Raw genomic sequence first — 22,884 nt, 5'->3', positions numbered from 1 at the left:
CCTGGTGCTTTCTCAGGTCCTGGTGTTTGATCAGGTCCTGGTGTTTGATCAGGTCCTGGTGCTTTCTCAGGTCCTGGTGCTTTCTCAGGTCCTGGTGTTTGATCAGGTCCTGGTGCTTTCTCAGGTCCTGGTGTTTGATCAGGTCCTGGTGCTTTCTCAGGTCCTGGTGCTTTCTCAGGTCCTGGTGCTTTCTCAGGTCCTGGTGTTTGATCAGGTCCTGGTGCTTTCTCAGGTCCTGGTGCTTTCTCAGGTCCTGGTGTTTGATCAGGTCCTGGTGCTTTCTCAGGTCCTGGTGTTTGATCAGGTCCTGGTGTTTGATCAGGTCCTGGTGCTTTCTCAGGTCCTGGTGCTTTCTCAGGTCCTGGTGTTTGATCAGGTCCTGGTGCTTTCTCAGGTCCTGGTGTTTGATCAGGTCCTGGTGCTTTCTCAGGTCCTGGTGTTTGATCAGGTCCTGGTGTTTGATCAGGTCCTGATGCTTTCTCAGGTCCTGGTGCTTACTCAGGTCCTGGTGTTTGATCAGGTCCTGGTGCTTTCTCAGGTCCTGGTGTTTGATCAGGTCCTGGTGTTTGATCAGGTCCTGATGTTTGATCAGGTCCTGGTGCTTTCTCAGGTCCTGGTGCTTTCTCAGGTCCTGGTGTTTGATCAGGTCCTGGTGCTTTCTCAGGTCCTGGTGTTTGATCAGGTCCTGGTGTTTGATCAGGTCCTGATGCTTTCTCAGGTCCTGGTGCTTTCTCAGGTCCTGGTGTTTGATCAGGTCCTGGTGTTTGATCAGGTCCTGGTGTTTGATCAGGTCCTGATGCTTTCTCAGGTCCTGGTGCTTTCTCAGGTCCTGGTGTTTGATCAGGTCCTGGTGCTTTCTCAGGTCCTGGTGTTTGATCAGGTCCTGGTGTTTGATCAGGTCCTGGTGTTTGATCAGGTCCTGATGTTTGATCAGGTCCTGATGTTTGATCAGGTCCTGGTGTTTGATCAGGTCCTGGTATTTGATCAGGTCCTGGTGTTTGATCAGTTCCTGGTGCTTTCTCAGGCTGTAATTCCTCAATTAGCTTCTTAACCCTGTTACAGTTAGAATGAGATCTGGCAAGTCTGGGATATTGCTGGGGTCTAAAGTGGGGAGCTCATTCAAATTTTCCCTTGTAAGCACACAGCAAAACTGCTGGTTAAGTGCCTGTGCTTTGTCTTCAGCAAGAGATACAACGTGAACCCTGGATGACAGAGAAGAAATTCCAAAAACTTCTTGCCTTGTAGATTTAATAAAACTCCAGAAGGGTTTGGCGCTGTCACTCTTTAAGCTCTCACCTATTACCTCATTAACGTACTGATGGTGAGCTTTCCTGATGTTTATATCAGTAAGTCGACACGAGGATTTGAACTTTTGCCGGTCTTCACTATGACCGGATTTCCTAGTTTTATTACAGAGTCTTTGTTTTCTACGCATTGCACGCTGGGTGGGCTGGTTTACCCCTGGTAAGTTGAACCTGGAAGAGCTCATTTTAGTGGGGACATACTTGTCAATTGCTGCTTGAAGGACCTCTTGGAAGTTAGACCAAGGAATATTAATACTGACCGATGCTAGATATTCCTTAGCTAGTGACTAGTCGAAATCACTAACAAGTTTTGCAATTCCATTAAAATCTGCTTTCCTGTACAAAAATATTTTCCTTTTGGGGGGGGGGGTTTAATTAATTTCACAGTGAGCTTTGCATTCACAACAACAACATCATGCTCGCTAATCCCTGCAGTGACATGGTGATTTACAACTAAAGCTGGATTTTGACACAAAACATAAGCCCAGTATGGTACTTCCTCTAGTTGGATGTCTAACAATTTGTGTCAAATTAAAATCAGCTACAATATCAAGCATTATTTTACTGACTGCTACATAACTTCCCCCTTGGCGGACAATACTGCTGTCCCAATCCACACTAGGCAGATTAAAATCTCCAAGAAGCCAAATAGATGCTGATTGAGGGATTTTTGAAAGACACAAATCCAGTTCCTTTAAATAATCAACATCAGATGATGGAGGGCTATAGAATGCTCCAACATACACCGGTTTTAGGCCTTACTATGTGAGTATTTTACACTGCAATAAACACTCCACCATGGGAGCTAGACTTCCTGTCTTTCCTAAAAACCTGGAAGTAGGAGGGAAAGATTTCTCCCGAAACAATATTGTTGTTGACTCAGTACCAACTATTATGTCAGGGTTTTCATCGTCAATCAAGGCTTGAAAATTAGCTTTCTTTGCTTTCAAGCTCTGACAATTTATGTTTACAATTTTTAAAGTCTTAAACTTCTGTCTTTGTAGATCTGAGCCACTTCCCTTTAGTTTTAAAGTTTGGTGTGGATGCCTTGGTAGGGGATCCAATATCTGGGGAGATATTTAAGTCCGACTCTGACTTTGAGGGATCTGAAGACTGAGATGTGAGCAAATCGATTCTATTACGAGTTTCACTATTATCACCTGTGAAGAGGGAGTCAAAGTTGGCGAGACCACAGTTACAACAGGTCCAGGAGTAAGATGGATGCTCTACTAAAATCTTATAAATCTGTTCATTCATTTCAATGCATGCACGATGAAACCAAAAATGACAAGTTTCACACTCAATTGCTTGCTGCCCATCCTTAGCAGCTTTGTTACAAACCATACAAGGAAATTTTGGCTGATACGGCCCTGGATTTAAATTGATGTAATTTGCGAGAATGAGTATATAAAGCACATAAGCCTTTGGTCTAGAAGTCAGAAGCATGTTGTTCATCTTATTAATGCAAATAGCATTGATAGTAAAATGGAACGAACTCACCTGATCCACCGGGTTGGTGATTGTAGTCAGTAGTGGTTTAGCCCAGTGTTCAGCAAAATGTATGTGTGGCACTGACAGTGATGTGTAGTTTAGAGTTCTATTCAAAAGCAAAATTCCGATCCCGGTAAGCAAGGAAAGTAGAAATTCTCCACGACCACGGTTTCTCATCACACTATCCAGATTTTCCACTGCACATGCTAAATCCATGAATCCACAATAATACACACAAGGCACGGTATCCAAGATGGCTTTCAGAAGTGTGAAAAATGCGAAATCAAGTCCAAAAATTTCTACCAAAAATACAGCTAAAAGTGCAAAAATGCACAACTCAGCTAATGCTACAGTTAATAAAAACATCTAAATGACTAAAAATCATAATAAAAGTCATGAATCAAAGTTAAAAAAACAGGAATAATCCTGAAAAATGGAGAGCCGAAACAAAACACATCCGTTCACACCGGTGTGGTGTGGGCTTCTGACGGGGATGGTTCTGAGGAGGCGATAGGTGAAGATAGGTGAAGATTAGGTGTTGCTCATTGATTAGAGAGTTTAGGGTAAAGGAATTCTTGGGAGGTAGTGTGGTGAACTACATATACCTGTCTGGACACGCCCCCCCTGCTGACTGCTCCTGTGGCTCCTCCCACAGACCCCTGTATGAAGGCGATTGGAGGCACTGCTCCTCCCTCAGTCTCCAGGATGTTGTGTGATGGTCTCTTGCTGCTGATAGTGCACTCTTCCAGCTAATAAAAGCCTATCTCTCACCTCATGTCTCCAAGAGTTATTGATGGTGCATCAGGTAGTGATCTAATATGATAGAATTCACCCTAAAGTCAGATGTATCAGTGTCATATGGAGGAATAGGAATTAAAGAGGACTGAAAGGGGAGCTGGCCAAAATAGATTGGAAAATAATCCAATCCAATCAAGGATGATGCCAAAGCCGCAATAGCTGGAATTTCTGGGAGTAATTCAGAAAGCACTTGGGATATATATCCCAAAGAGAAAGAAGTATTTCAAGACAAGATGACACAAGTGAAGTCAAAAGCTACGTAAAAACCAAAGAAACAACACATAATAGAGCAAAAATTAGTGGGAAGTTGGAGGATTAGGAAACTTTTAAAAATTAATAAAAGGCAAGTCATAAGACCATAAGGCATAGGAGCAGAGTGAGGTCATTCAGCCCATCGAGTCTACTTCGCCATTTCATAATGGTTGATCCCAGATCCCACTCAACCCCATAAATCTGCCTTCTTAATATACCCTTTGATGCTCTGACCTGTTAGGAAACTATCAACTTCCACCTTAAATATACCCACAGACTTGGCCTCCTCTGAGGCCTGTAGCAGAGTATTCCACAGATTCACTACTCCCTTGCTAAAAAAACCTCTTTACCTCTGTTCTAAAAAGTCATCCCTCAATTATGAAGCTATGCCCTGTAGTTCTGGAAACCCTCAATCATAGGAAACATTCTCTCCACATTCACCATACCTAGTCCTTTCAAAACTTTGTAGGTTTCAATGAGATTCCTCCGCATTCTTCTAAATTCCAGTGAATACAGGCCTAAAACTGCCAATGCTCCTCAAAAGCTAACCCTTTCATTTCAGGAATCATCCTCGTGAACCTCCTCTGGACTCTCTCCAATGACAACACATCCTTTCTGAGATATGGGGCCCAGAACTGTTGACAATATTCCAAGTGCAGCCTGACTAGCATCTTATAGCATCATCTCCTTGATTTTATGTTCTATTCCCCTTGAAATAGATGCCAGCATTGCATTTGCCTTCTTTACCACAGACTCAAACTGTAAATTAACCTTCTGGAAGTCTTGCACGAGGACTCCCACATCCCTCTACACCTCTGATGTTTGAACCTTCTCCCCATTTAGATAGTTGTCTGTACTATTGTTCCTTTTACCAAAATGCATTATCATACATTTTCCAACATTGTTTTGTCCATAAATCTGCCACATTTTCACCCATTGTTCCAATTTGTCTAAGTCATGCTGCAATTGCATTGCTTCCTCAGCACTACCTACCCCTCCGCCCATCTTTGTATCATCTACAAACTTTGCCACAAAGCCAATAATTCCATTATCCAAATCACTGACAACAATGTGAGAAGTAGTGGTCTCAATACTGACTCCTGAGGAACAGTTCTAGTCACCGGCAGCCAACCAGAAAAAGCCCTCTTTATTTCCGCTCTCTGCCTCCTGCCTGTCAGCCATTCCTCTATCCATGCCAGTATCTCTCCTGTAACGCCATAGGAATTTATCTTGCTAAGCGGCCTCAGGTGTGATACCTTATCAAATGCCTTCTGGAAATCTAAGTAAATGACATCCACTACCTCTCCTTTGTCCACCCTGCTTGTTACTTCCTCAAAGATCTCTAACAGATTTGACAGGCAAGATTCCCCTTCATAAAAACCATGCTGACTTTGACTTATCTTATCAGGTAGGTGGAAAGACAGGTAGTTTTGAGGAAGTAAAGAGGCTTCAAAAGGACTTAGACAGATTAAGAGAATGGCTGACAATGTAGCAGATGGAAAACAGTTTTGGGAAACATCTGGTCATGCACTTTGGTAGAAGAAATAAAAAGTAAGACTATTTTCTAAATGGTAAGAAAATTCAAAAATCTGAGGTGCAAATGGACTTGGGAGACCATGTGCAGGATTCTCTAAAGGTTAATTTGCAGGTTGACTTGATGGTGAGGAAGGCAAATACAATGTTAGCATTGATATCAAGAGGACTAGAATATAAAAGCAAGGATGTAATGTTGAAGTTTTATAAAGCACCTTTGAGTTCTCAGTTGGAGTATTGTGAGCAGATTTGGGCCCCTCATCTAAGAAAAGATGTGCTGACATTAGAGAGGGTTCAAAGAAATTTCAGGAAAATGAACCTGGGATTGAAAGGCTTGTCACATGAAGAGCATTCAATGGCTCTGGGACTGTATTCACTGGAATTCAGAAGAATGACAATTGACCTCATTGAAACCTATCGAATGTTGAAAGACCTTGATGGAGTAGATGAAGAGAGGATGTTTCTTATGGTGGGGGAGTCTAAGAACAGAGGACACAGCCTCAGAATAGAGGTGCGTACTTTTAGAACAGAGATAAGGAATAATTTCTTCAGCTGGAGAGTGGTGAATCTGTGGAATTTGTTCCCACAGGTGGCTGAGGGGGCCAAGTTAATGGGTATATTTAAGGCAGAGGATGACAGATTATTGATTAATCAGGGGATGAAGGGATACTGGGAGAAGGTAGGAGATTGGGACTGAGACGGAAAATGGATCAGCCATGATGAAATGCGGAGCAGAATCAATGGGCCAAATGGCCTAATTCTGCTCCTATATCTTATGATCCAACTGAAATAACTGGGTCCAGAACACACATACTATTATGACTCAAGTATTCCTTTTATTTTACTTGTACCAAGCAGAACAGCATGGTGTCTGTCACCCACACTGTTCTGAACAGCAAACTGCTATTTTTATACAGAATTGGCTTATCAGTTACGGATATTGACCATTTAGTAAATTTCACTGTATGTGTTTGAATTCCTTACTTGCAAGATCAATTCCCTTTCACAACAGAGGTGTTAAAATCATGAAAGTTCAAGCTGACAACCAAAGATATTTTGAAGTTAGTAAAACGATTGCTCCTTAGTTGTTAGGTATGTTTCACATCCTTTTGTTATTTCTATCTCATCTTTCTCCAGCAGCCCTATTGTGTAAAGGAACACCATGTTTTAGGATGGCCTTTCTCAAAAAATCTCACTGCAGAGGTCTCCATTGTCTGGCATGAGTCCATATTGTCGCACTCAGCCCCATGTATCTAATTTGTAGTAAACAGAGGTGCTTAAAGTAATCTCACTTCTAAGATCTCACTTGACTACAACTGCCCTAGGGTATCCTTGCCTGGACTTGTGTTTAACCGCAAACGAGAAAACCTGCAAATGCTAGTAATCTCAGCAGTCTTGCAGAAAGGGTTTCGGCCTGAAACATCATCTGCACTCTTTTCCATAGATGCTGCCTGGCTTGCTGAGTTCCTCCAGCATTTTGTGTGTGTTGCACCATGTTTAACTTTTGCCTTAATGAAGCCTCCATACCTAGCCACCCAGTTATTCTTAATATACCTATATCCTGCCTGCTATCCCTCCCAATTTCCCTCTTAAGTGTCCTCCTACACTTATAGTTATTGAGGGACTTGCTTGCTCATGATTGCATAAACCCAATGCATGCCTCCTTTTTCTTGACCAGAACATCAATATCTCTTGCAAACCATGGTTATTTTAATTTGCCAGCCTTGCCCTTCACCCTATCAGGAACATACTGCCAGTTAAATCTTATTATAACACTTTTAAAAGCCTTCCATTTGCCAGTCATGGCTGGTCTCACCCAATTAACCTCTGCAAATTCCTGCCTTACGCCTCCAAAATTGACCTTTTTCCAGACACATCCTATTTATTTCCATAACTTTCTAAAAACTGGTAAAAATATGATCACTGGACCCAAAATGCTCCCCACTGACACTTGTCAGTTGTCCTAGCTCTTTCCCTAAGAGGGAAATTGCACCTTCTCTAGTAGGACCCTCTTCATTATATTTTAGTAGGAAAGTTTCTTGGACAAAAATTCCACCTTTCCATGCCTTTTGCACTATGGGACTCAGCACAGGAATAGGTACTTGAGCCCACTATGTTATGCCAAAGTAATTAAATTAGTAATAAAAAACCCAACTCAACTCATCTCTCTTGCTTGCTGAAGTCCATTTCCCTCCATCCTCTGCATATCCAAGTGTCTGTCTAAGAGCCTCTTGAATGGTTCTATCATATCTGCCTCCACCCCGGACACCCCCACTCTCTGTAAAAAATTACTTGCCCTACTTCTCCTCTGAATTAACCCCTTTCACTTTAAATGTATGCTCTCTAATATTAGACAATTCAACTTTCAGAATAAGATGCCTATCTGTACCTTTCATAATCTTATAAACCTCTATCAGATTTACCCAGTCTATTAAACAAAGCAAGTCTTGTTCACATAACCTCTAAAGCAGGCAGCATCTCAGTAAACTCTTCAGCACCCTTTGCAAAGCCTCCACATCCACACTATAATAGGGAGATAAGAACTGACTGTAATATTCCAGATGTGGCCTAAATAGAGTTTTATGAAGCTGCAACATAATTTCCTGACTCTTGAACTCAATTCCTTGACCAATAAAGGCATACATGCAACATGCCTTCTTAATCACCTTACCAGCCTGTGGAGGGCCCTTCATGAAGCCATGGACTTGGAGTCCAAGATCCGTCTGCACATCAATACAGCCATTACAATCCGTTCTCTCTTGATGTTTGATCACTCAGTTCAATTTATTCATTTATTATCACATTTGAAACATACAGTGAAATGTGTCATTTGCATTAACAACCAAAACACCCAAGGATGTGCTAGGGGCAGCCAGCAAGTGTCACCATACAATCCAGAGCCAACACTGACTACCTGTAATGCTTGGCAGAAACACATAGAATGCAATAAAAGAGACTACAACATGCAACAGGACAACAGCAGCAAAACAAGTCTCTTTCTTTCCTCTAACCCACCCACAAGGGCTGTCTTCCAATCCCAGGACCCAGATATCCTTTGTAACCCATCCATACTGCCTTTGAGCTGGAGCAAAGCAAAAAAATCTGCCATTTCTCCATCCATATCCCACTGTGTCCTTTGGCAGTCTTCTATACCTTTCACAACATCACCAAGCTTTGTGATGTCTGCAAACTTACTAACCCACCTATCAGCATTTTCATCCACTTTATCTAAATATATGCCAAACAGCAGACAGCCCCTTACAGATCTCTGCAGAACACTACTAGTTACAAGCCTCCAGTCACAAACTGCACTAAGTGGGAAAAAAGTTAAAGAAACCTTACCATACCTCTGCTTAGCCCTCAGTCACTGAAGATGCCTGAACCAAATTTTCTTCATAGTCATTCCAATACCTTCTTTAAACTTTCCTTCCTCACCTTAAACACATGTTCCCAATAGCATTTTGTTAAGCAGTGATGAAGGGAAAGATGTGGAAAGGTTTAAAGGGAAAGATGTGGAAAGGTTTAAAGGAATAAAAGTATATTGAGTAAAGGTTGCTGCTCAGTGTGGACACTAAATGGACAATATACATAATGAACAGTATTTGCAAAGTTTTTCAGTGAAACCCAATTTCAAATGCAAATTTAACACGTAACATTAGTACAGTAACTCCTAGGCCAAGTTGTTTGTGAAGTGAGAAGACAGGATATTTTTAATTCAATAAAGAATGAAAAAAATCAGGTGACATGAAAAATGAGTCTAAAGGAGTTGAACTTGTCAAGAACAGAATAATCTCTGTATGATCTGAAATCATTCCACTTAAACCTAATGCTGTTTGAGTCACATTTTGAGAGAGTACTCTTGACCCAGATACCTACACACTGGAAGTCCACATTCAAAAGTCATGTCAACTTGGTAACTCCTCTAAACCAGGACTTCTGCACAAATTCCAGACATTTGTGTGAAAGCTGGATTTGTGACATGCACCACATTCTTCTTCTGTGTTAGTTGTTTTAAATTAACATGAAATTGAATTGAGTGTCCAAACAAATTAAAGAGTTGCTGTGGAAATTCCTGCTTTAAAAAAAGTACAACCAGAAACTTGCTAAGCTTCTGCAGTCCGGAGTAACTGAAAGTTGGCAAGAATTTCCAAGGAATATATAGCTACAACATGACATAGCAATCCTCCATTTCTTTATTCCTATTTTGTGCTGAAATCCAAGGAATACAAACATGTCCTAAAGAAAGCATTGGCCCAAAAATATGGACTGTTTATTATTTCCAGTGATGCTGCCCGATCTGCTGAGTTCTTCCAGCACTTTGTGTGTGCTGCTTTGAATTTCCGGGATCTGCAGAATTCTTGTGTTTAATATAAACATGAATTGTAAGTTTTCCAAACTTATTTCTCACAAATAATTAAACTGAAAAAAACAGAACATGTCAAAAACACGTAGCAGATCAGGCAGTTTCTGTACAAAGAACGACTGCAGCTTTCAAGTGAAATGTTAGAATTCTGTTCCTATCTCCACCGATGCTGCTGACAACAACCGGAATTTCTAACCGAAACTACTCAGTTTTCACACGTTGTTGTGTTTGCTGTATTGACGAAAAGTATAACAGGATTCACTCACAGGAGGAAGACTGTCCCCTTTCCTAACTTTTAGGCATTCGGTCTCCTCCGATCGCTGTGGAACCAAGAATTCCTGGTTAAAGGAGATCAGACCACAATGGGTGGAGTTTAATTGGGGTAGAGATCGGTGTGGGAGAATCCGTACTATTCCGAGCAACAGACTGGAGCATATCAACGGGTCGGCCAGGATGCGTGCAGGAAGATTTTTCTCCTTTTAATGCCCAGACGTGCCGATTGCTTGTCCTGCCGCCGGTGAGTAGACACACCCAGGCTGAGGTGCGCTCGCAGGAAACGGCCCATCCCAAGCAGGAAGAACCTTATGCCCGCCGTTTCCGTGGGGTGTTGGAGTCGGACCAGCGCCTAGAGTCGAAGCAACGACCATGCTCGGTGCAGCCGTCTGCCTTTTGCTGTTACTGGCCCGGGCCGTGCCCACAGGTGAGCGAACCCGTGAAACGTGGGTGGGTGTGTTGGGGGTTGTCCTTTGTGACAGTCTCCAGCTGGGCGGTGGGTGAGGGTGGTCACACAACAATGTTTCAGTGCGGGAAGTCGGCCAGGGTGCTGGCCTGGATCTGCAGGTCACGGTCCTGCACTACACACACAGGGACTATGCCATTCGGAGAATGGTTCCGGCTGCCTCTCCCACCCCTCCGAATGGGGGTCCCAAATCCTTCCGTCTGTGTGACGTCTCTTTCCCTTCCTCTGCTCTGCTTTGATGATTTCTCCAATTACTGTGCATTTGTCCGCTGGATCGCGGTCTACCGACGTTTCTTCATCGTTAATACTTACATACACTTCAGTAAAGCTTTACTGGATACATCCCCATACCCCAGGACAGAACCCGTGTTCCAGCGCACGTCCCCATATCCCCAGCTTATCCAATCTTTCTCAATATTCCAGTCCAGGCGACATCTCTTGTAGCTTATGTTGACTCTCTAATGTAGACACATCTTCCTGAAGTTAGGTGAACAGACTTGAACAGTTAGTGGTAGTCCTTCGGATTGGAAGAAGACACGCTGTTTGCAGTTCACCTGTGAACACGGAGGTGGCTCTGCAGTCCCAGTCTGGAAGCGCAGAGTCTAGCGCAAGAGGGGCACTGGAAGTCCGTTGTTGTAATTGTGGCTGCTGTTCTGTGACGCCGCTGACGGTTTTCGGCAACGCATATCTTCAAAACTGGTGTAGGCTTCATAGCACAGGGCTCGCCAGCGGGTTCTGCAGCTTCAAGTTCCCTTGGCTGGATGTCACAGTAGGGTTGGGTTTCCTTCACAGCGTCTTTGCAGCGCTTGCATGGACGACCTTGAGGTCTCTTTCCGGTCTCCAGTTCACCATCGAGCAGCTGGTGAGGCATACGGTGGTCGTCCATTCTCATGACGTGTCCCACCCACCGCATCTGGGCTCTGATGATCAGGGACTCAATGCTGGTGGACTCCGCGCGATCCGAGACCTCGAGGTTGGAGACACGGTTTTGCCAACGAATGCCAAGGATGGAGCAGAGGGCGCGCATGGGAAATTCCTCCCGTTGTTTGATGTGTGTGGGTACAGAGTCCAGGTCTCACATCCATATAGAAGAGAAGGGATGACCACAGCTCTGTAGACTTTCAGCTTTGTGGAGATGCAGACGTTGTGTTGATCGAGCACTCTGGTACCCAGCCTCCCCAGAGCCTGGCTGGCCTTGCTGATCCTGGAGTCAATTTCTTTGTCCAAAGACCCATCACTGGAGATGATGCTCCCCAAGTATTTGAAGGTGTTTACATTTGTCAGCTGGGTGTGGTCAACAGTGATTTTTGGTTCTATGGGGTTGATGTTTGGCACGGGCTGGTGAAGTACTTCAGTCTTGTTCAGACTGATAGTCAGGCCAAAGGGCGTAGCAGCATCTGAGAATTTGTTCAGCATCAACTGTAGATCACTGTCTTTGTGTGCCAGGAGCGCACAGTCATCAGCAAAGAGGGTTTCGTGAATGACTGTATGGAGGCACTTCGTCCGAGCGTTCAAGCAGCGAAGGTCAAAGAGAGAGCTGTCCAATCGGTACCTGATGTACACTCCCTCCTTCAGACCTTGGACAGCATGGACAACATACAAGTGAAGAACAGATTGAACAGGACTGGGGCTAGTACACAGCCCTGCTTCACCCCACTGGAAATGGCAAATGCAGCTGACGTATCACCACTGCAAAGGACCCGTCCTGTCTTTCTGTCGTGGAGAGGCTGAATCATCTTCACGAATTTCCTCAGGCATCTGTACCGTCTCGGGATGATCCAGAGAGCCTTCCTGTTTACAGCGTCAAATGCCTTTGTCAGGTCAATGAAGACAGAGTAAAGAGGCTTGTTCTGCTCGATGACCTTCTCCTGGACTTGCCTCATGGCAAATATCATGTCTACGGTACTCCATTCTGGCCGAAAGCCACACTGCACCTCTGAGAGGTTCCTTTCCGAGACAGTGACAAGTCTGTTCAGGAGAATGCGGGCAAAAATCTTGCCTGCGATGGACAGCAGTGAGATACCCCTGTAGTTTCCGCAGTCTGATTTGCTTCCCTTTTTGCAGAGAGCCACGATGAGGGCATCGCGGAAGTCGTCGGGCATCTCCTCTGTGATCCAGATGTCTCCCAGGATGTCTTGGAATGCCTGTAAGGCGTTTGGGCCTAATGCTTTGTAGATATTGGCAGGAATGCCATCCTGCCCTGTTGCTTTATTTGAGTTCATCTGCGAGATCACTTTCTTGATCTCATCAGGCCTAGGTCATCCAGGACTGGCTGCTGAGGGATCTGATGTAAGACATCAGGATCAACTGTACACGGCCTATTGAATAGGTTCAGCCCAGCGGTTTTTCAGTCCTTCCTGGTCTTCGATCAGGCTCGACCCGTCAGATGACAGCAAGGGGGAGCATCCTGATTTAGAAGGACCATAAACTGAGTTTATGGCACTAAAGAACCCTCTGATGGCATGCAAGTCTGCATCGCATTCCACCTGCTCAGCCTTTCTCTGCATCACTCGTCCTGCATTTCTCGCAGTTCCGCCTGTACTTCGGACTGCAGGTGTTTAAACTTGTCTTTCTTTGAGACAGATGATGGGTCATTCTGCCAGCCTGCAAAGGTCTTGTTCCTGGCCTGAAAGGCTGCTGAAATGGTCTCATGGTTTTCATCAATCCAGTCTTGATGCAGTCGGGTTTTCAGTCCGAGTACAGTTGTTGCAGTCTGCCTGATAACATCTTTGAATTGTGTCCACTTTTCAGAACAGGTTCCCACAAGTGGTGAGTTGCCAGAGAGTTTTTCATTAAGTACATTTTGAAAACGTTGGACTTGACCTGGGTCTTGCCATCAGCCGATGTTGAATGACACTCTGACAGTCTTTGGTTGCTTACGATGCAAAAGAGCTAAGTGCAGGTTGAGGACCGACCGAACCAGCCTGTGATCTGTCCAACATTCAGCACCTGTAGATTTTCAATGTTCTCACATAGAAGATAGAAAACCTACCGCACAATACTGGCCTTTCGGCCCACAATGCTGTGCTGAACATGTACTTACTTCCGAAATTACCTAGGGTTACCCATAGCCCTCTGTTTTTGTAAGCTCCAAATTTCTATCCAGGAGCCTCCTAAAAGACCCTATTATATCCGCCTCCACCGCCGTTGCCGGCAGCCCATTCCACACACTCACCACTCTACGTAAAAAAAACTTACCCCGACATCCCCTCTCTACCTATTTCCAAGCACCTTAAAACTGTGACCTCTCGTGTTAGCCATTTCAGCCCCGGGAAAAAGCCTCTGACTATCCACACGATCAATGCCTCTCATCATCTTGTACACCTCTATCAGGTCACCTCTCATCCTCCATCGCACCAAAGAAAAAAGGCTGAGTTCACTCAACCTATTCTCATAAGGCATGCTCCCCAATCCGGGCAACGTCCTTGTAAATCTCCTCTGCACCTTTTCTATAGTTTCCACATCCTTCCTGTAATGAGGTGACCAGAACTGAGCACAGTACTCCAAGTGGGGCCTGACCAGGGTCCAATATAGCTGCAACATTACCTCTCGGCCCTTGAACTCAATCCCATGGTTGATGAAGGCCAATGCACTGTATGCATTCTTAACCACACAGTCAACCTGCTTAGCAGCTTTGAGTGTCCTATGGACATGGACCCAAAGATCCCTCTGATCCTCCACACTGCCAAGAGTCTTACCATTAATACTATATTCTGCCATCATATTTGATCTACCAAAATGAACAACCTCACACTTATCTGGGTCGAACTCCATCTGCCATTTCTCAGCCCAGTTTTGCATCCTATCTATGTCCCACTGTAACCTCTGACAGCCCTCCATACTATCCACAACACCTCCAACCTTTGTGTCATCAGCAAATTTACTAACCCATCCCTCCACTTCCTCATCCAGGTCATTTATAAAAATCATGAAGCGAAAAGGTCCCAGAACAGATCCCTGAGGCACACCACTGGTCCCCAACCTCCATGCAGAATATGACCCATTACAACCAATCCTTGCCTTCATATTAGCCTCTCCAAATGTTCATAAATCCTGCCTCTCAGGATCTTCTCCATCAACTTGCCAACCACTGAGATAAGACTCACTGGTCTATAATTTCCTGGGCTATCTCTACTCCCTTTCTTGAATAAAGGAACAACATCCACAACCCTCCAACCCTCCGGAACCTCTCCCGTCCCCATTGATGATGCGAAGATCATCTCCAGAGGCTCAGCAATCTCCTCCCTCGCTTCCCACGGTAGCCTGGGGTACATCTCATCCAGTCCCGGAGATTTATCCAACTTGATGCTTTCTAAAAGCTCCAGCACATCCTCTTTCTTAATGTCTACATGCTCAAGCTTTTCAGTCTGCTGCAAGTCATCGCTACAATCGCGAAGTCTTTATCCATAGTGAATTCTGAAGCAAAGTTAAAAAAATTCATTTAGTACCTCCACTATTTCTCCGGTTCCATGCACACTTTCCCATGGTCACACTAGATTGCTCCTATTCATTCACGTCTTATCTTCTTGCTCTTCACATACTTGTTGAATTCCTTGGGGGTTTCCTTAATGCTGCTCACCAAGGCCTTCTCATGGCCTCTTCTGGCTCTCCTAATTTCATTCTTAAGCTCCTTCATGCTAGCCTTATAATCTTCTAGATCTCTATCATTACCTAGTTTTTTGAACCTTTCGTAAGCTTTACTTTTCTTTTTGACTAGATTTTCAACAACCTTTGTACATCATGGTTCCTGTATCCTACTATCCTTTCCCTGTCTTATTGGAGTGTACTTATGCAGACCCCCACACAAATATCCCCTGAACATTTGCTGTATTTCTGCTGTACATTTCCCTGAGAACATCTGTTCCCAATTTATGATTGGAATCTGTAGTGATCAGATTGTGGTCTCAACCATTTTGGCTCTCCTGTTCCCCCTCCCCCCCCCCCCTCACCCACCTCCACCTCCACACCTGGCGTAAGTTACAGCATATCTGGGGATATTAGAGGAAATCCATCCATTCACAGGGAGAATGTGGAAACTCCGCATGGACAATGCCGGAGGCCAGGAATGTACTTTGTTCTCTGAAAGCTGTGGCTCTCCCTGCTGCACCACTATGTCACGTAGTAAACCTCAACCCAAACTGAGACAATCTGTTCTGGCTGTAGTGAGTCACACCCCAATGAGGGAGTGGTCTTGGGATAATGGATTATCCACATTGACAGATAAGAACCTCCTTTGCTCAGGATTGTGAGACTTTGGAACAAATGAGTTGAAGCTATTTTTGTTGTTCAGTGCACCCAAGGCTGGGCTGGATGGATTCTTGGTTGAAGAATATCAAGAGATGAAGGATCAGACAGAGATGTGGAGGGGTTCAGTAGTCTCTCCTTTGCTCCAGCTTCTCATGTTTGTAATTCAGTAGCTGATTAGAATCATCTTTACAGACATAGGATACCACAGCACAGTAAAAGGCCCTTCGGTCCATCATGGCTGTACTGGAGTTTGCTTATCTTCACTAATCCCAAGTGGTCACATTAGCACATCTGGCATATTTATTTAAACATCTGGCCAAATGTCTCATAAACACGTTGATTGTACGTAATTCCACCACCACCTCTGGCAACATGTTCCAGTTATCAATCTCTGTAAAGAAACTCAAATCTTCTTTAAAACTCCTTCCTTTCACCTTAAATGTGCCTGTTTGGCTTTGATACCGTGCTCTGAGAAAGGCCCTCTCTATGCCTCTCATAGTTTTATAAACCTCAAGAAGATCACATTTCAGTCTTCTTCACTCCAGGGAGAACAATCCCATCATATCCAATGTCTCCTGCTAGCCAAAGTCCTCTAATCCAGGCACCAACCTGGAGAATCTCATCTGCCCTCTTTCCAACTCAACAACATTCTTCCTACAGTATGTACACTTTTCGAGTAGTATCCTGTTCCATTTGTTTGTACTTGGCCCATATTCCTCTAAATACTAATGCTAGTGTGGATTCAGAACTGGCTTGCCCTGGTAGATGGAGCATTTTCTGCCTGGAGGTCAGTTTTGAGTTGAGTTCCACAGGGATCTTTCCTGGGACTCCTGCTTTTTGTGATTTTTATCAATGGCTTGGATGAGGAAGTGAAGGGCAGGCTATAAGTCTGAAGATGACATAATGGTTGCTAGAGTTATGGATAGTATAGAAGGATACTACAGGACTTTGACAAGATGTTGAGCTGGGCTGAGAAGTGGCAGACGGACTTCAATCCAGAAGAGTGTGACGTGATTCACTTTGTCAGTTCAAATTCAAAGGCAAAACACAGGGTTAATGACAGGTTTCTTAGCAATGTGAAAGAGCAGAAAGATCTTGCAGTTAATGACAAATAGGTCCCTCAGAGTTGCCATGCACATTGTTCAGAAGGTCTGTGGTGTGTTGGCCTTCATTAGTTTCGGGATTGAGTTCAAGAGCCATGAGGTAGTATTATAGCTTTCAAACCCTGGTTAGACGACCTTTGGAGTTCTGTTCACCTCATTCATACAGAAACTGCACTGCAGCAGACAGGGAGGCTCTACACATCATTACCATCAAGGGCATGTTTACAGAAAAGTGCCGGAAACAGGCCAGCAATATCATGAAGGATCTCACACATCATGCTCATGGATTGTTTGGCCCACTCCCATCAGGAAGGAGGCTACATAGCATCAACACCAGAACCACCAGACTCTAAAGCAGCTCCCCAAGCTGATCTACACAACCCACCAACAGTGCTTTATCATTTCCTGTCAGTCTCCCTATGTAGAGAGTCTCCTGTACTTGGTGATACTTTATGTACATACAATCAATCTATGTGTATAGTCTATCGTATGTATTTATATTTATTGTGTGTTTGTTGTTGTGTTCATTATCTTCATTGTGTTTTTTGTGCTGCATTGGATCCAGAGTAACAATTATTTTGTTTTACTTTATACCTGTGTACTGGGAAATGCATCAAACAATTTTGAATCTAGCTTTAGAGAGGGAGCCGAGGAGATTTACCAGGATTCTGCCTGTACTAGAGGGCATGTTGAATAAGTGAGGGCTTTTCTATTTGGAGTGAAGGAGTATGAGAGAAAACTTAATAGAGGTGTACAGTGATAAGGGACGTGGATCGAATGGTTAGCCAGCTACTTTTTCCCAGTGCAGAAATGGTTGATACAAGGGGATATAACTTTAAGGTGACTGGAGGGAAATATTGGGGGTTGGGGGAGTGTCAGAGATAGTTTTTTTTAACACAGTGAGTGCTGGCTGCATGGAATGCCTGCCGGGGTGGTGATAGAGGCAGATGCATGAGGGATATTTAAGATGTACACATGGATGATAGAAAAATGGAGGCCTATATGAGAGGGAATGATTATATTGATCTCAGAGTTGGTTGTAAGGTCGGCCCAACATTGTGGGTCAAATGGCATGTACTATGCTGTTCTATATTTTGTCCTCTTAAGGCTATGCAGGACTCTCTTCCGTCAACACAAATCCTGCCAGCTGAGTATCAATACAGAACACCTCAGTCCAGTAATAGATCTCTCAATTCACAATGAAATGAAAGTTCACAATAACTAGACCATAAGATATAGGAGCAAGATTAGGCCATTGGGTCTGCTCTGCCATTCAGTCATGGCTGATTCATTTTTCCTCTCAGCCCCAATCTTCTGCATTCTCTCTGTATCCCTTCATGCCCTGACCAATCAAGAATCTTATAAACCTCTGCCTTAAATTATATGTAAAGACCTGGCCTCCATTGCCACCTGTGGCAATGAATTCCACAGATGCACCATTCTCTTGTTCAAGAAATTCCTCCTCATCTCTATTCTAAAAGGATGCCCCTCCATTCTAAGGTTCTTCCTCTGGTCCTAGACTTTCTCACCACAGGAAACATCTTCTTCACATTCACTCTATCAAAGCCTTTCACCATTTGATAAGTTTCAATTCTTTTGAATTGCAGTGAATTCAGGCCAGAGTCATTAAATGCTCTACTTACGACAAACATTCTATCCTTTTTGTATCATTCAATCATTTTCATAAACCTTCTTACAACCTCTCCAGTGTCAGCACATCCTTTCTAGGATAAGTGGCCCAAAACTGCTCACAATTCTCCAAGTGAGATCTCACAGGTGCTTTATAAAACCTCAACATTACATCCTTACTTTTATATTCTAGTCCTCTTGAAATGATTGCTAACATCGCATTTGCCTTCCTCACCACAGAATCAGCCTTCAAATTAAGCTTTAGGGAACCCTGCTCAAGGACTCCCACATTCCTTTGTGGCTCAGATTTTTGAATTTCCTCTCCATTTAGAAAAAGTCTACACTTTTATTTCTTTTACCAAAGTGCATGGCCGTACACTTCCTAACATGGTATTCAATCTGCCACTTCTGTACCCATTCTCCTAATCTGTCTAACTACTACTGCAGCCTATCTCCTTTCTCAAAATTACCTGCTCCATACCTATATTTGTGTTCTCCACAAAATTTGGAATGAAGCCATCAATTCCATCATCCAAGTCATTGACATAAAACATAAAAAGAAGAATCCCAACACAGATTCCTGTGGAACACCACTAGTCACCAGCAGTCAACCAGTAAAGGCTCCCTTTATTCCCACTCTTTGCCTCCTGCCAATCAGCCACTGCTTTGTCCATACTAGAATCTTTCCTGTAATAACATGGACTCTTGTTAAACAGCCTCATGTGTGGCATCTTGTCAAAGGCCTTCTGAAAATCCAAGTACCCAACATCAGCTGATTCTCCTTTGTCTATCCTGCTTGTTATTTCTTCAAAAAATTCCAACACATTTGTCAGCCAACATTTTCCTTTGAGGAAACCATGCTGATTATGCCCTATTATATCATGATCCTCCAATGCCCCCAAACCACATCCTTAACAATTGACTCCAACATCTTCCCAGCCACTGAGGTCAGACTAACTGGCACCTAGTTTCCTTTCTTCTGCCTCTCTCCTTTCTTGGAGTGACATTTGCAATTTTCCGGTCTTCTGGAACCATTCCCAAATCTAAAAAATGTTTGAAAGATCATTACTAATGTCTCCACAATGTCTTCAGCCACCTCTTTTAGAACCCTGGGTTGTACACCATCTGGTCCAGGTGACATCTAACTGCAGACCTTTCAGTTTCGCAAGAACCCTCTCTCTAGTAATGGCAATTTCACTCTTCTGACCCCTGACATTCTGTAACTTCCACTGTAGTGTCTTCCACAGGGAAGACTGATGCAAAATACTTATTCAGTTTGCCCGTCATTTCCTTGTCCCCCATTACTACCTCTCCAGCGTTGTTTTCCAGGGGTCTGATAGCCACTCTTGCCTCTCTTTTACATTTGTGTATCTGAAGGAACTTTTGGTATCTTCTTTAACATTATTGGCTCGCTTATTTTTGTATTCAATCTTTTTCTTCTTAATGACTTTTTTAGTTGCCTTTGGTTGGTTTTTTAAAGCTTCCCAATCCTCTAACTTCCCACTGATTTTGCTCTATTATGTGCCTTCTCTTTGGCTTTTATGTCAGCTTTGACTTTCTTGTTAGCTAGGGTTGCGTCATCTTACCTTTAGGATGTTTCTTCCTCTTTGGGAGGGATGTATATATCCTATGCCTTCCGAAATGCTTCCAGAAATTCCAGCCATTGCTGTTATGCCGTCATCCCTGCCTGTGTTCTTTTCCAATCATTTCTGACTAACTCCTCTCTCATGCCTCTTTATTTCTCTTTACTCCACTGTAATAATGGTGAATTACTCCATTAGCTTCACCTTCTCAAATTTTAGGGTGAATTTGATCATATTATAATCATTTGCTCCTCAAGGGTTTTTTTAAATCTTAAGCTATCTAATCAATTCTGGTTCATTGCAAAAATCCCAACCCAAAATAGTTGATCCCCTAGTGGGCTCAACCACAGATGCTCTAAAAAGACATCTCATAGGCATTCTACAAATTTCCACTCTTGGGATCCAGCACCAGCCTAATTTTCCCAATCTACCTGCTTATTGAAATCTCCTATGACTATTGTAAAATTGATCTTTTGGCATGCATTTCTCATCTTCTGTTGTAATTTGTGGGCCACATCCTTTCTACTGTTTGGGGGTCTCTATATAACTCTCATCAGGATCTTTTTACCCTTGCAGGACCTTAGCTCTCTCTACCCACAGTGATTCAATACCTTCCTACCCTTTGTCACCTCCTTCTAATGACTTGATTTCTTTTTATAAACCAACAGAGCCACGTCATCCTCTCTGCCTACCTACCTGTCATTTTGATACAATATGTATCCTTGGACATTAAGCTCCCAGCTATAATCTTCTTTCAGCCATGACTCAGTGATGCCTACAACATCATACTTGACAATCTGTAAACATGTAACAAGTTCATCTACCTTTTTCCGTATAGAGCACACATACAAATCCTGTCTGCACCCTTTTCGATTTTGTTTGCCTTTTATTTTGCAACTCATCCTGTTGACTGCAGTTTTACCCTATCATCAGCCTCTCCGTGCTAAGAGTCTCATTACACATTACCTGTTCCTGTAGTCTACTATTCTTTGTTCTATGTTGACTCCGTATCTTCCCAACCACAGAAGTTAGGCTAACTGCGCTTTAATTTCCTATCTTTAGCGTCAGTCTCTTCTTTACACGTTACCTTTGTTTGTAAACCAACTACGTCATCCTCAGCATTATAGAAACATAGAAAACCTACAGCACAATACAAGCCCTTCGGCCCACAAAGCTGTGCCGAACATGTCCTTACCTTAGAAATTACCTAGAGTTACCCATAGCCCTCTATTTTTCTGAGCTCCATGTATCTGTCCAGGAGTCTCTTAAAAGACCCCATCATATCCGCCTCCACCACTGTTGCCAGCAGCCCATTCTACACACTCACCACTCTCTGCATAAAAAACCCCACCCCTGACATCTCCTCTATACCTCCTTCTAAGCACCTTAAAACCGTGTCCTCTCATGTTAGCCATTTCAGCCCTGGGAAAAAGGCTCTGACTATCCACACGATCAATGCCTCTCATTATCTTATACACCTTTAGCAGGTCACCTCTCATCCTCCGTTGCTCCAAGGAAAAAAGGCCGAGTTCACTCAACCTATTCTCATAAGGCATGCTCCCCAATCCGGGCAACGTCCTTGTAAATCTCTTCTGCACTCTTTCTATAGTTTCTACATTCTTCCTGTAGTGAGGCGACTAGAACTGAGCACAGTGCTCCAAGTGGGGTCTGACCAGGGTCCTATATAGCTGCAACATTACCTCTCGGCTCCTAAACTCAATCCCACGATTGATGAAGGCCAATACACCGTATGCCTTCTTAACCACAGAGTCAACCTGCACAGCACCTTTGAGTTTCCTATGGACTCGGACCCCAAGATCCCTCTGATCCTCCACACTGCCAAGATTCTTGCCATTACTACTATTCTCTGCCATCATATTTGACCTACCAAAATGAACTGCCTCATACGTATCTAGGTTGAACCCTAACCCTAACCCTCCACACTACCACAACACCCCCAACCTTTATGTCATCAGCAAATTTAATAACCCATCCCTCCATTTCCTCATCCTGGTCATTTATAAAAATCATGTAGAGTAGGGATCCCAGACAGATTCCTGAGGCACATTATCACTCCGGTTTTCATCCCCCTGCCGTAGTTTAAACCCTCTTAAACAACTCTTGCAAATCTGCCCGTAAGGATATTGGACCCCCTCGGATTAAGGTGTTACCTGTCCCTTTTGTATAGGTCATATCTTCCCCAGAAGAGATCCCAATGATCTATAAATCTGAACTCCTGCTCCCTGCACCAGTTCCTAAGCCACATATTCACCTGCCAGATCATCCTATTCTTACCCTCACTGGTGCGTGGCATGGGCAGCAATCCAGAGATTACTACCCTGGAGGTCCTGTTTCTCAGCTTTCTACCTGGCTCCCTAAAATCTCTCTTCAGGACCTCCTCACCTTGTCTACCTATCACATTGCTGTCCTCATGTACCAAGACTTTGGCTGCTCACTCTCACCCTTGAGTATGCCAAGGACATGATCCGAGATATCCCTGATCCTAGCACCATCCAGGTGTCGCTGTTGCACTCACAGAACATCATTTCAGTTCCTCTGACTAGGGAATCTCCAATCAACACTGCAATTCTCTTCACCTTTCTGCTCTTCTGAGCCTCAGTACTAGACTAAGTGCCAGAGACCTGGTTACTGTGGCTCCCCCCATTAGGTTGTCCCCCTCAATAGTACAGAAGATTGTATACGTATTATTGAGGGGAACAGCTACGGATATACTCCGCTGTGCATTTCCATTCGTTCTCCTGACAGTCACCCAGTTACCTGTCTCCTGTAACCTAAGGGTGACTACTTCCCTGTAGTTCCTCTCTGTCTCCCAGATTTCCCA

At 43.7% G+C, this 22,884-nt stretch overlaps 1 protein-coding gene across 1 annotated transcript in view; it reads left to right on the top strand.

The window, feature by feature from the left end:
• The first annotated feature begins 10,118 nt into the window (after positions 1-10,118).
• cdcp1b (CUB domain containing protein 1b) overlaps positions 10,119-22,884 on the top strand; it is a 106,739-nt gene continuing 93,973 nt past the window's right edge. Inside the window, exon 1 of the mRNA XM_073072988.1 lies at positions 10,119-10,441. Within this exon, the coding sequence (XP_072929089.1) occupies positions 10,387-10,441 (55 nt within the window). The 5' untranslated portion in view covers positions 10,119-10,386. The remainder of the gene's footprint in view (positions 10,442-22,884) is intronic.

The sequence above is a fragment of the Hemitrygon akajei genome, chromosome 20 (assembly GCF_048418815.1).
Source record: "Hemitrygon akajei chromosome 20, sHemAka1.3, whole genome shotgun sequence".
Taxonomy (NCBI): Eukaryota; Metazoa; Chordata; class Chondrichthyes; order Myliobatiformes; family Dasyatidae; genus Hemitrygon; species Hemitrygon akajei.
The sequence above is the reverse complement of the archived record's forward strand: the minus strand, read 5'-3'. Positions and strand labels throughout refer to the sequence as shown.